General features: G+C 38.6%; 1 protein-coding gene across 1 annotated transcript in view; it reads right to left on the bottom strand.

The window, feature by feature from the left end:
* Positions 1-14,464, bottom strand: part of LOC121961393 (liprin-beta-1-like) — a 37,287-nt gene that overhangs the window by 10,064 nt on the left and 12,759 nt on the right. The window contains exons 3-13 of the mRNA XM_042511370.1: positions 13,986-14,191; positions 12,467-12,547; positions 11,160-11,273; positions 10,325-10,435; positions 8,089-8,181; positions 5,074-5,191; positions 3,123-3,184; positions 2,952-3,018; positions 2,124-2,242; positions 1,834-1,907; positions 633-678 (exon numbers count right to left, since the gene is read on the bottom strand). Of these exons, the coding sequence (XP_042367304.1) occupies positions 633-678; positions 1,834-1,907; positions 2,124-2,242; positions 2,952-3,018; positions 3,123-3,184; positions 5,074-5,191; positions 8,089-8,181; positions 10,325-10,435; positions 11,160-11,273; positions 12,467-12,547; positions 13,986-14,191 (1,091 nt within the window). The remainder of the gene's footprint in view (positions 1-632; positions 679-1,833; positions 1,908-2,123; positions 2,243-2,951; positions 3,019-3,122; positions 3,185-5,073; positions 5,192-8,088; positions 8,182-10,324; positions 10,436-11,159; positions 11,274-12,466; positions 12,548-13,985; positions 14,192-14,464) is intronic.

The following is a 14,464-nucleotide window of genomic DNA, read 5'->3' as shown; positions in this document are numbered from 1 at the left end:
ATTTACAGATCTTATGAAATTTCAAATGGCACAAGCACACTGTTTGAGGCTGAAAAATAATCCACCACCAGGAAATATTCAAAAACTATTAAGGGATTAGGAGGGGGGGGTTACAGTTCAAGGGAAAATTTAATTTCAAAACTTGCAGTGTTCGTACCACCAGGGAAAGTTTTTGTATATCAATCAGTGGAGGTAAACTGTGAGACAGTTTTAATGTGGAGCTAAAACAATGTCCAAACATGAACCAGTTTAAAATACTGTATAAAAACATGTTTTTCACAAGATACAGAGAAGACGAGGGAGTTTGAAAGTCACCAGCTGTTTACAGGGTTCTGTTTTTTTGCTTAATTAATTTTTTCCCACTTTATTTTCCTCTTTTTTTCTGTAAATAGTCATGAAAAAATGTAGATATTTGATTTTGGATATTTGGATGTATGCATTTAAGTTTAGTTAATTAGTATAAGTTTCAATTAATAAGGAAGCTGTTAAATTAAAATTCAATGATTTTTTTATCCTGTAAATATTACTTATTTTTTATCTGTCTGCTTGTTTGCATAATCATTTCTCTAATTTCTTTTTAACATGTTTGAAATAAATCAAATAAAATCAAATCTGAGGTGGCCCGCTCTCACCTGGTCAGTGCCGGCTGAGCTGCCCGGCTGCGGGACATCTGAGGAACTGAAATGAGAGCATGCATTCAAGTTTTTAAGAATCAGTCAAGAGCAAACGGTTTAAGAGAAATACCCTCCACATCGAGTGACGTAGCAGGATGGTTACTTTGCTGCCATTACTGATGTAAAATTATATTACGTGATAAACAAAGAAGAATTACGTTGCTATTTTCCACCCACTGGCAGGTCACTGTAACTGCTTCACGACCGGACAATCAATTTCAGGCTTTCTGCACGCAGGTGTTTTCACTCCTTGTCAGGCCTGTGTGGGCGTGCACCTCTCTGTAATACATCCATGGAGAGCCCAGACTCTGTTTGATTAATTTCTTCCTGTGTCCCCAAAATAGTTCTGTTGCAAATATTAGGGCTGCAGTAAAAAAAAATAAATTAAAAAAATAATTTTCCGAAATGCGAAAACCCGCAATGGCGAAATTATATTATTTGGACGTTTTGTTCTGCAACATAAAATACGACCATACAAACCCAAGTTTTGAAGTTTTAAGGTTTAACACATCTTAAAAACGGCGGTTGTTAACAAGTGGTTAAATTGGACTACAGTGTCTATCGGGGATGTGAGGCGTCATTCAAGCCACTCGTCTGCCTTTACAGCTTTACAGCAACAGTCGCGCTCGAACATGTCTTTTCTTTATATGCCAAATATGGGAGAGAAATTACATCATCAGGTGGAAAAAACAAGACAAAAGCTAAGAAAGACACCCAGAAATAACACGTTTTTATGCTTTGATGGCTGTGAGATTAAAAATTGCAGGTTGGATGGTTTTCAGTGGCGCATTTTTGCAATTAATAGTATAAATGTAAGAATTTGTTTACACGGTGTATTTTAGACAATGCTGCTAAAATGTATGACATATACATGAACACAGCCAAAATTATCAACACCAAACAGGTCCTAAGGGTTAAACATCGAGCAGTGGTTTTTTGACCCAAGTATACTACGTCACCCACACACCATGTTCTTACAAAATGTGATGCATCAGTCACAAACAGCTCAAGACACACTGTATGAGTTCAGAAATGTCTTTACAAACTCAAGAAAGATCAAAAACATCAGCTAGAATTAAATCGGTGAGTTTAATTTCACCAATGAGATGAAGTCAAGTAGAAAAACAGGGATTTAACACCATGCTGGATTGAGTTTTACCTTTCTGTTGCCTGTAACTGTCGTTCTCTGTCCAGATCATTCATTTCAGAGAGCACCGCTATACATGGAATAGACTGAAACAACAGAGGAAACATGATTAATTTCACACAATTTCCCAGCAGCAGACCAATAACTCATAGCCCAACAAATAATAACCCAACAGAAGCTCTAATTTTCTGGGAGAAACCATTTTCAGAGTGGGAGGCCGAAAACTGAGCTTTTCTAAAAGGGAAGTCTGCGGTCTGGGGTTCATCCTGTGCGCAAATTGTTTTGACAGAGGTTGTGTTTACCTCGCCGGAGCTCCTTCCTGCCTCCCCCTCCAACGCCAGGGTGACCTGATCCACCTCCATGGATGCAGGAAGCGAGGGATCATCTGGGATATCGTCATAGTCGTCTTCCTTTAACTTTTCTGTGAGAGGGAAGTTGGGTCGTGTTATCAGGGATGTTCTGCAGCGTAAAGCTTGTTCATCCTTTTTCTTTTTAAGTTTATCCACCTTTAAAAGCTGCTATAAACCCCATGATGTAAATTCAAAACATATGTATAGTACGTAAATAAAAGGTTTTTCTTAAACTACATTTTCTTACTTGTCAGAACATTTATTAATGCTTTATCTTGTGTGTCTATTTACTTATGAAATATCTAAAGCATATGAAGATTTTTATGTAAAATATGCTCATACATTCTGATTAAAATAAGGTTTAGTATCTTGTATGAGGAACAGAAATGGTAAACTGATTAACCCTTAGAGACTGTTTGGCGCATGTTACACGCGTGTCATTCTTTTTCTTGCTGTGTTCATGCATATGGCATACATTTTTGGCAAGATTGTGTATTTTTCTTTATAAAGTTCAGTTTTCCCTTTTTAAATTTGTTTTTCTTGGCTCATATCTGTACTTATATTTACTTAACTGGTCCTTTTTGGCTTCTGTATTTTTTACTTGGATTCACTTTTGTAGTATGAAACTGATTTACAGAAGGCTTGGAGAGATAATGTTACTATGAGGAATATCTGTTTGGACCTTGTTATAACTCAATAAAAAGAGAATTTCAAAATAACGAAATGCAAATATGGTACAAATAAAGAGTCACATTAATGTGTCTTTAAACAAAGTCTGACCTTTGACCAGCTCCTGAACCTTCTTGCACTTTGTGAGCGACTCCTCCAGCTCCTTTATCCTTCGTTCCTGTAGATAAACACACATGAAGTTCCAGTTATCAAACTGATTTAAGTGAATCAAAACAGCTGCTGAGCTGCTTCTCATGACCTCAGTCTCACATCGCACCGTACCTTCTCATCGTTGGCAGACGCCAGCGACTCCAGCACCATCTTCATCTTCAACATTTCTGTATCTGGAAAATAAAAAACATATTTCATACTTGTGGGAGTTTATCTTGAGTTCCCCTTGGCACTGAAACCAGCCAGCTGAAGTAAGAAGTCACTCTTGTTTCAGCCATGAACTCTTAATTCAATTATCACCCCAAATTATCAAACACAGGGACTTTCTGTGTGTTTTACTTGGAGCGCCGAACAATACAACATGTGCTAACAGCTTGGAAATCTATTTCAAACCATGTTTATTCACAAGGAAAACCCCACATGAACTCTGACGTGCGTTTATCAGAGCAGAGCTTGTCATTACAACGAGGTAGATAATTAGGGCTGGGGGGGGGGGTGAGACAATTAAACCAATTATAATCAAGAACTACTTACTACTTACAGATTTTAACAATTATAAAGATGGATAAATCAGTATTTCTTCATTAAGAGAGGGTCAAATGATTACATGTATATAAAAAAAAGGGGTTGCAAGTAGAAACGCAACCACAGAAAACCAATCATCAAACTGCAGACTATAACTTGTTAGACAAACGTTGCTTTAATTTTAGCTCCTCTCTAACCTCAGTGCTTGTATGAGGTACTCTGCTTAAGTGCCATGAGCAAAATTTTGTCTTTTGTTAGTGACTTTTTGTCATTTATCTAAAGAAAAATAAATAACCCTATTTTTTTGTATTGGAGCCAATGCAACAAGCAAACAGCACAGAGGGGGTGAGTGGTGGGAGACGGAAGTTATCATCAAAATAAACACATAATTTACTAAACAAAATGCTGGGTGCAGGGTGCTTTCCCTTGTTTTTTCTGTCTTTACTTTTTCTGTTACTGTCTGGACTGATGATCTATGGATGTTTTCCTGTTTTTTGCATATGCTGTACGTTGTACTACCCGTTTCTAAATATGTGAAAAAATAGGGCTTTGTAAAACTGTTGTTTAGAAAAAAGAAAGAAAACAGTTACTTAAGCTTAGCATTAGCGGCCACTGCACAATGACTCTGTAATTTTAACATCATCTTGTATTGTTATATTGTTTGCAGAATTTGGGAATTTGGGAGCATGACAGCCACCTGTGATTGGTCCTACAATACAAACCATACAGCATGAACACGGCCAGCATTAGCAACACATGCATTTAATTCATTTCCCAAATAAACACTAACATACACAACAGTGGCAGAAGCAGCCAGACAACCATTAAGGTTCCCCTCCAGAGTGCTTCAAAAAATCATTTAACTAGCTCCCATTTCATAAATAACTAGCAGTCCCAGTCCTGACTCTGACGTCTGATTTTCGTGAAGCCAACATATAGCATATTTCTGAGTCTAAGAATCATATTGTTTTTGCTGCGGTCTGTTTTTGTTTTCATACATCTGAACCTGGTAAGGGGCAAAGCTGCACAGATTCGATGTTGTCAGTGTCTGAACAAACAACCAGCATCTGTACAGCAAGCCCGAAGACAAAACAAATAACAAATAATATATATGAGATTTCACTCTAGAGCCTGTGTTTACACACAGACGTGTATATGAGACTCCCCTTTAAAATAAATGGCATTCCTCAAACATCAGAGGGGATAAGATAAAGTCAGCAGTGGGTGGAAGGAGTGAAACAGTCTGATATGTTTGGTATGAACTTACAGACAGACAGATAAGGAGTTAAGTTCAAAACAAATCTCCTCATTACAGTTTGGACTGTCCGTGAAATGCAAGATAGTGGAAAAATAATTAATGTTGAAATCCAGATGAAAGCAAACATCCATTATTTCTTCAGGAAGGATGCTGGAGGGGGATCTGGTGTTGTAGGAATGTGAAATGTCTATTTGTCTAATCCCCATAAAGCCTTTTGTAATATTAGACTCCATGAAACAGCACAAGAGGCTCCCAGACAATTATTGAAACAGCTCCCACCTCTCTCTCCTCCCTCAGCTCCTCTGTGGCTCTCCACCCTCAGTCTGCTCTCCTCCTTTAGCCTCCTCAGCTCCGCCTCTCGCTCCTCCAGCTGCTTCTGCAGGAGCTGCAGCTCCTCCTGTAAGGAGAGAGGATGTTAAGTCATCACTTTGCAATTCTGATTTCTTTATTTGTGAACGAAATTTGGGTACATGGATAAAATTAACGTAATTTTGAATTGTTACTTTATTTACGAACTTTTAGTTGCCATATTTCTGAGCATATACAAACTCATACTCACACTGAAAATACTTAACATCATAATAAAGGTAACAGGGCACCCAATTCATTCTAAACATTATTTTTTTATTAACAAATTAATTTTTTAGCCTATAAAATGTCTGAAATATTTAAAAATCATAAGTTCATCACGAGTTCTTAATACAAGATTAAGTCTTGGCTTGTTTTTCTCAACCAACAGCCGAAAATACAAAAATACTCAATTTACAACATCTAAAACAGACAAACTACAGAACAAGAAAACATCTGCCACTTTTAATTATTAAATGACTTAAACTATTAACCAATTATCAAATTCTGTGAAATAATTCCAGCATAACATGGTCATTTACAGTGTGATTATACAAAGGGGCACTCCAACAATTTATTTCTATTAGTTTATGGGTTTATTTCTATTAGTTTAGGTCTAGTGTGCACATGATTAGCATGCTTATACACTAAACAAAGACGTTGGACTGGGAAAAGACTTGACAATGACGATTACTCGATTGCCCGGAGACAAATACAATGTCACATTGATCTAGTAAATCTACAAATTTGCTTGCCAGATCAGGCAAGTAAATAATAAAATTCAAAACATCGTCTTGTTTTGTTTTGAGAACTGATGATGCGGTTAGCTAAAGGGCGAGCCATCTTGATTCCTTCTCATCTCTGTTGAGAGCTGCACGTGTGCAGTAGCAATTGGGCACAGAGATATATAATTGGCGCATTAATTTTTACTTAAATAAAGATTAAACATGACAATTAACTTTCAGTTTTGTTGATATCTGATCATTTTTATCGGGGCAAGTAAAAATTGACTTTGGGCAAGAAAATGTCAGAGCCACTTGTGTGTTAGCAGGTATGTAGGACTCAAAATGACTGATGAAAAACATCTATGGAGTGCTCCTTTAACACAACATCAGTAAGAATTTGTCAGTCGGTGGGTCATTTGGTGATTAAGTTAGTTCATGTTTTCTATTTTACACACTGTGTGGGTTTTGTGGAGTGATTCAGTGCAGCTTATACTACTCACTAAACTGTGGACACACTGAAAAACTGAGCACACACACACACACACACACACATAAAAGTGCAACAAGACTCATCAAAACCTCAGTTCTAACAGCTACTTGACTGAAAGTAAGACCATGTACCGATTAACAAGATATGCAGCTTCATAATTGGAGAATTATACCTAAAAAGGACAGTTCACCCCTAAAAGGAAAAACACATATTTTTCTTCTTGCCTGTAGTGCTAATTATCAATCTACATCGAGCTAGCTAATGTTAAAGCTCAGCGGAGGACGCCATTAATGTTTGTGACTTTGAGCCTCTTGATCATGAGTGGATGCTCTCCTCCTCCTGCGCAGTTATACGGCCAGTGTGTATAGTTTGGTAAAAAAGAAAATAGTCCCTACATGAAACTACCAAGTAACCAAGTAATGATTTCTGGAAAATGGCATTGCTGTTGAGTTTTTTGGATTACATTTTTTATGGTGCTTTGAGCACTAAAAACCGAGTGTCATGTAGCTCCATCATATTGGAGAGAAGGCAGACATCTCTACAGCTGATATCTCCAACACATGGCATCTCACATCAAAACAATCTAGATTAAAATATAGCACAACAGGTAAGGAGAAAAATATCTATTTTTGATTTTGGGGTGAACAGTCTCTTTAAAGGCTGTGACACAAGCCCACAGTCAGCCGTTCGGCCGATTCTGCATATTAAATCGGAGGCTGCAGCGGCTGTGGATCCCCTCAGTGATTGAAATCACTCTGATCGGCCGTTCAGCTCAGCACGCGAGAAGAGAAACATAAGCAAAATATATAAACATAGGGCGAAAGTTCAGAGGGAGCGAGGTCCAAACAAACTTGTTATTAGATTGTCTTTCTTTAACAACTGAGCCCTGAACAGAAACATTTCCTTGTGGTTTGTGTTGTTGTTCAATGGCGCACAGTAAATATGCTTTATTCTTCTAATATTGGGTTGTGTTGTTTATGTGCTATCTGACTAACTCACGTTAGCTGGCTAACTGCCGGTCTTCTTCTTTGTTTTAAATGAACACAGAAGACCACCGTCTGCTGGGTTGGAGGGGTATCTCCTCGCACGCAGGCGCAGAACATACATGCTCATTTGCTGTCAATTTCGTGTGCTCCTGTGCAACTTTCTGGCCAACACAAAGCTATGTGAGGGCAACAAAGCAGGGGGCTTTCATCGCCTCTAGTTCTCAAATGTTGGGTAGGTGTGTCACAGCATTGAGAGGAAAATGCTTATTGTAAGATACAGCAGCATTCAGAGACCTGAACAAACATGAACATTTTGATTTCTCAGTCTTGGGGTGTTAATACAAAATATTAACAGGTGTTAATATTGGTGTTAATCCTGAAATCGATACAGGTGAAAGCACTTACAGCAAGTGTGGTGAAAATCAGGAAAGCAGTGTGCAGCAGTGGAGAAGGAGCAGGTTTAGAAGATCTTAAAGGGGCAGAAAGGAGAAGAGTACAGGCTGCAGATTAAACCCTGGTCACCTCATCTCCAGTGAACCGCTCTGTGCTCCGCTTTGGACGCTTGGCAGATTAACATGTTGCAGAAAGATGTTAAAATAAATCAGAAGAAAAGGGAGGTAAAGGGAGCGGAGACATGATGTCACAGGGGAAATCAAAAGGTTTTCAATGATGCATTTCAAAGGTCAAAGATCTCCTGTCAGTCAAATATTTAAGAATAAATTGTCTGGACCTTCAGCACACTCACTTTGGTAGCTTTGAGTTTCTTCTCACACTGCAGTCTTTCATTCTCGATGTCAGTCACCCTGAACCGCAGGTCCGTTACTTCCTGATACATGCCCTGGGGTGGAGAAAGAGAACTCCCATTAGCCATTAAACTCAGAGAGGAAACCTGCACTGGGAGGTTTATGGAGACTGTGTGGGAGAGAGTTCAGAAATGTTTTAACAGTGGGAGAATTCCTGCCAAAAGCACCTAATATTATTTTCAGACTGATGTCCCACCGGAGGGAATTTGAGCAGCTCAGTGCACACATGGAGACAAATAGTGGACAAAAAGGCAGCGTCATGGTCAGTTACTGTGAAACTGCTTTTATCCCAGTCAGCTAAAGCGTAGGGGCCCTGGGCTTTGGAGAAACTGTCATTAAATGTGATGTATTGTTAGTTAGGGACTACTCTCTCCTCATTCTCAATCCATTCATTTAAAACTTTGAGCTCTATTCATTTATTGCATTTTCAGGGAAAGCACAATATATACACTTTTTATGAAAAAGAAAGTTTTTTTAATTGCAGTTTTGTTTTGTGAGTGTACATGGCATACATGAATCAGTAGGTAGGTGTTTCAATGGTAATGTCCACACAAGTAAATATCTGTAGGTAAATATCTCTGTTTATGGAGGGACAGAGACACAGCAATAAAAAAAAAAGTAAAAAATACTTCATTTAAAATACATTTTAAATAAATAAATAAATAATAAAATATAAAAATCCTAATAATGCAAATGAATAATGAAATATGATTAAAAATGATAATAAATCAATTAAATTAATAAAAATTAAAAATAACTAAGCACAAATAAAGATTAAAAATTATAAATAATACAATTAATACTTTTAAAAAAATAATAGAAAATATAAACAAGCATAAATAAATAAAGATAAAAACTAAAAAAAAATGGAGAAATGGTAATAGTGCTACAAAAAAAATTAATAAGTAACACTGGACTTTTTGTCTCTGTCCAAATGTTTTTCAACACACATCAAATGTGTGTTAAGTCTCCCAGTTAATTACTACATACTAACTGCATAAATTATGTACTTTATACAAATCTTAATGCTGTTTTAGCAGATAGTATTATATTGTAAGTTTGTTACTTTCTTGTTCACTAACTAACTAATGATGCAATCCTGATATAACTGCAACTTGAGAACGTCACTGGTGAGCACACGCAAATAAACAAGAAAAGGTTTAATGCATTGAGGGACAATAACGTCCATCATTGACCCACTCATTAATCAGGCGTTTCTGGTATGGCACTGGTATTTATAGTGGTAACACACTAGCTGCAAATTACAATGTGTGGTCTGTAAGTGTGTTTGAGTTGTGGGCTTCATGAGACCACCACAGTGATGCTGCATCAGCTGCTGGCAGTTCCTGTTTGCACTGTAACCATTGATTTCAGACAAAAATCACCTGGATTACTTTTAATAATGAAAAAATCTGAATTTGATGATCATGATGCAGATTTGGAGCACTTTTTAATACCGTTTCAATACAGGTTTATAAATGTTTAACCTAAACAGACCAACTGCTATCACTGTACACAACTCTAACAGTATGTATGTGAAAACTGAATTGTGACTATGACAAGAAAAGTTGAGATTTCTGACTTGTAAATCAGCTGATACAGTTTAAATAAATACAGCAATCCGACTTTGTCAGCATTGCTTAGCTGGGACTGACATGGTGTGTTTTTTAGGGTTTGATTTAAAACTTAATGGAGGCTAAATGGAAAGGAAAACAAACACATTCAGCTGCATTAAATTCAGTCGACTCCCCTCAGACCTTTACTGTCTGGAAACACCACATAAAATGCTGACAAAGTCGGATTGCTGTATTTATTTAAACTGTATCAGCTGATTTACACTCTCACAGACTTTTAGCCCCTCAGAGAGGAAAGAGGGGAGAGGGGAGAGGGGAGAGGGGGGAGAGGGGGAGAGGGTGGGTGCGGGTGTGGGTGGGGGAGGGGGTTCTGGCAGGAAGCAGCTGCTGGAGCACAAGGGGTGTTTAAGCCTCTTCTGTAACCCTTAAAGAAGTTCATCCTGCACCACATGACAGATTCCTCCAGTGGAGTGAGACAGACCTTTGTGACTTTAAAACAATGACTGGGAGGCTTCCAGGATTCAGAGTCACACATCACATGAAACAAGATGCAGGTGCATCTGAGACCTTCAGCTGTCTCGTGTTATGGACGGGGGGGTCGTACCTCATTGTCCCTGTGATCTCTCTCCACAGCCGTCAGCTTCAGTTTTAGACTGGACACCTCGGTCATCAGCTCCAGCTTCTGCGTCTCCAGTGTTGACCGGTTCAGCAACTCCTGTAGAGCAAAGCTCACTTGATAAAGCTGCATTAGAACATCACATGGAAAGATCAGAGTTTTGAATTGGGCTGGGATGACTCAGTTTGTTTACATGGACAGTTTAGTCAAGCTACTGTTATAGCTCGATTAGGCCATTAAATTGGATTACTGTCCTTGTCCCAGTATACAAGCACCGGGGAGAATCAATTTATTGAAGGACTCCACCGCCTCCTTTTCAGGTAGTTGCTGTCAGACCGTCTTCTGGTTGAACTATTACATCACATACCCTACAAGTTATAAGCGGCAAAAAGGTTGTATGTCAAACAGGGACAAAATGGATAACTTTTCCGTGCTGTACATTTTGTATGTACTCTAGGTTTTACGTGGTTCCTTTCTTCCCTTCATCCTCTTTTGTTTTTCACAGCTTTTTTCTATGAATTTATGCTGTTCAACTTCCAGGTCACGACCCAGCGACTAGGAGAAAGCGCAGAATGCCTCAGCCAGTTCAGGTCCAATTGAGGCGCATACATGACAGAGTAAATCAACCCCAAACTGCATTATCCAGGTATGTTAGTCAGATTTCAAGAAATTCGACGTTGTAAGATTTCAGTTGGACTAAAACGTTGACATGTATTTTAAAAGTCCAGTTTTGTCGGACTTACACAATAACTTGTATTTTTCTAACATTGTGTAAACATACTGACTGATTTAACTGCAGTACCGAGGTAAAGTAACTTTGTACCTGTTGCAGCAGTTCCTCAGTAGCATTTAGTTTCTCCCGATGATGATCCAGGCAGTTGTCCAGGTCTCGGATCTTTTCACCTTGCACCTCCACCTGATCTGTTAGAACGCTTACCTGAACAATAGTAAGACATGAATATTAAAAACCCGTTTTAAACCAGAATGCACTTAGAGGACAAATACAGCAGGCCACATAATCACCTAAAAAATATGATTTTGACAATAGAAAATGTTTTCATACTAAAACACAATCATGCTGAATAGCTGATGTCAGCATCTATATCCTTCCACCTGTTTTCTGTGACCAATTATCCTCCTGACGGTCATTGGGGAAAGGGAGCTGGAGATGATCCCAGCTGTTAGTGGGCGAGAGGCCCTGCACAGGTCGCCAGACTACCTCAGGGCTGACAAATAGCGACGGATAGACATTTACGCTTACATTTCACAACTATGTACTTCTTGTGACCTCTCTTTCGAGATTTACATCTTCAGTCTGAGTGAATGACTGTGAGGCCACAGACAGGGCAGGGAAGTTTCAATGTGTTGAGAGACGGACTGCTAAATTGCTGGTTTTGCTTTTTTCATGGTATTTGTTGACATACAGAAACATGGAGAGTGACGGTAGCCTTGACCTTTCATTTTATCAAATTGCTGTTGCATCATCTTTTGGTAGAAGTACACCCTTTTTTACAGATTCACTTTGAATAGGTATGTGCGTATCATCTTAATTTGGTTGCATTAGCACAAGGTGGTCAGTTTAAAGCTCCTTATACCTGAGCTGAGGACGAGATTAACCACTATATAATGTAAGGATCAGTAAATGATTGTTATTGACATATATTATGCCATTGTTATTGTATAGAAGGTGTTGCTGATGCCTATGTCATTATGTCACTGTTGAGTTATGCGTCACACCTGTCGCACCTCTTTCACTTCCCTATGCCAGCATGCTATCTAAAATCACACACTGGGGTGGTATTAGGCAGAAGATGTTTGCTTCTGTGTAAAAAAAGCACTTTGTTGCTGCAGTATGGGGGGGGGTGTAAAAGGGGCTTGTTTACTGCTAAAATATGACTCAAAATCTGCATTCAAAACTAATCATTTGCTGAAATCTACCAAACTTTCTGCAAATTGTCTTAAGAGCCTGTTGAGTAGTTTTTGAGAGACTAACAAACATGCAAACCAACAAAAAGCATTGAGAACATGGTAATTACTCAACAGTAGCCATGTACAAAACCACTCAATTGCCTATTCAAGAGGAATTATTCTTCTACATTGCAGCTACAATGAGGACTTGTGCTCACAAACCTGAAGAATAAGACACTCTTTGTCACTCTCCAGTCGTGACAGACGTTCTTGGTAGACTGCTTCTGAGCTGTGGCCGTTAGTCTGAAACGAGAAACAATATGTGATGATTTGTGTTGTTTGAGCAAATTACTACATTTGTTGCATCAGTTAAATAATGTTTTTCTTTTTAGTGGAAAGCTCATGAAAAAAGAGGGGGCGGCCTTCAGCTGTCATGTTGAAATATGGATGAGGAGTCCAAATGAAAATACACACCAGCCTCGAGCCACATAGATATTCTAATAGGGCATACCACTGAAGTGTATAACTATATAACCTCGCTGACAATGAACTCAGAAGGTTTGTTCTTTGGAGGGTTTTCAGAGAAACATGTGAGGGTCAATAATGTGCTCACATGAAAGTGATTTGAAAATTGAATCAAAAGCAAACTCTCAAATATCAGTCATGGAGAGATGAGGCCGTGAGGGAAGAAAAACAAGAGCCTCAGCCTGAATCGAAGTGAGTTTGGAGGATGGAAACTATTTGCAGCAGGTCTCCTATAGAAACTCCATCATTCACAAAGCATGCCGTAACAGCACTTTTACAATAAATAGAGTCACGGTATGAGATGTGGAGCATGATAAAGAGATGCAAAGCAGATCAGAGGATAATTCATACCAGGCTGTCTCATGAATCTGGACTGTACAAACACACTCATGCTGCAACAAAAAAGGTATAAAATGATTTATGAGATCTGCACAAAAATAAAGTTTGGTTTTACCAAAGTCACACAAAAACACAAACCTACAAACTGATTGAGGCAGTGTAAGCGCAGCAGCTCCCACTTCAGTGAGGTAAAAATGACTGCTTTTGTAAATGGGAGTCTGGCTTTGAAGAGAGGAAGGAGTTTTACTTTCAGTTCTGTTAATGCAGGTGTTATGAGAGCTTGTAAACAGATGTTTTGATATAGATTTTGCTATTGTAAAATTTGACCCCTTTTTACTTAAAAAAAAAAAAATCCCAATTTTTTGATTCTTCACTTACTGTGGAGGCATGCAAGATAAAGCTTCTCCCACAAACTGAAGACAGTGTAGCACAAGGTGAGTACCTGACATACAAATGGTCACTCGGGGATCAAAGTATTTGTTAAACTCTTTTAAGGTGCAACTATGTCAACAGCCTGTGATAACAACAGCTGAAGTTACACTGAAGTCTGAATCTTTTAAGGTTTGTTTGTAGAGCACTTTAAACCTGCCTTGTAGATAAATTGTGTTATAAATCTGCCTTGACTTGTCATTTAATACAATTCATTCCTGTGTTTGTGTTAGTTTATGGATAGTTTTTAGCTTGCAAGCGTAACTGTTATTAACTGTTTAAGTACAGAAGTTTGGGCCATATTAAATCTCATCTGGCTTTCAAGCACTTAAAATGACAAGTGTAAATGACGCCTTTGTGAGAAATGTAAGTTCATAAAAATATGCATATTTATCTTTTGTTTCAAACACTTAAAACACATAAAAAGCTACACAAAATGGACTTTTACCATTCGTCCCTGCAGCCACTCTGCCAGCCCCTCTGCAGTGGAGTCAGGGATCTGACACCGCAGGTTGTCCCTCTCCTCATTGTCCATGAGCTCCAGCACTCCCCGCAGGTCCTCCAACAGGTGCAGCACCCGCAGGCCACCCAAGAAAGGTGAAGTGGGCGACTGGCAGTCAAACAGCCCGTTGGAGTAGTCCATGGCCTTAGAGCCTGGGGAGATGGAGATGAAGAGTTAATAATATGTGAGATGACACTTAGAAACATTCTTTATGCCACACAAATCATAAACTGAAGTTGTGAAATTATATTAACTCATAGGGCTGCCATGTGATTCAAAACAAAATCCAGTGTGTTTAAAATGTGATAAAAATGTCATGCTTTGACAATATAGGAAGGATTTATGGCCTAAGCCACATTTTGGTGCTGAACTGTGGGTGTGGTGGGAGCGAAATGACTAGCCAGAGCTGACATTTAAATGATGTC

Source organism: Plectropomus leopardus, chromosome 22, assembly GCF_008729295.1.
Source record: "Plectropomus leopardus isolate mb chromosome 22, YSFRI_Pleo_2.0, whole genome shotgun sequence".
In the NCBI taxonomy this organism is placed as follows: domain Eukaryota; kingdom Metazoa; phylum Chordata; class Actinopteri; order Perciformes; family Serranidae; genus Plectropomus; species Plectropomus leopardus.
Note: the sequence above shows the minus strand (reverse complement) of the source record. Positions and strands in the feature narration are given on the sequence as shown.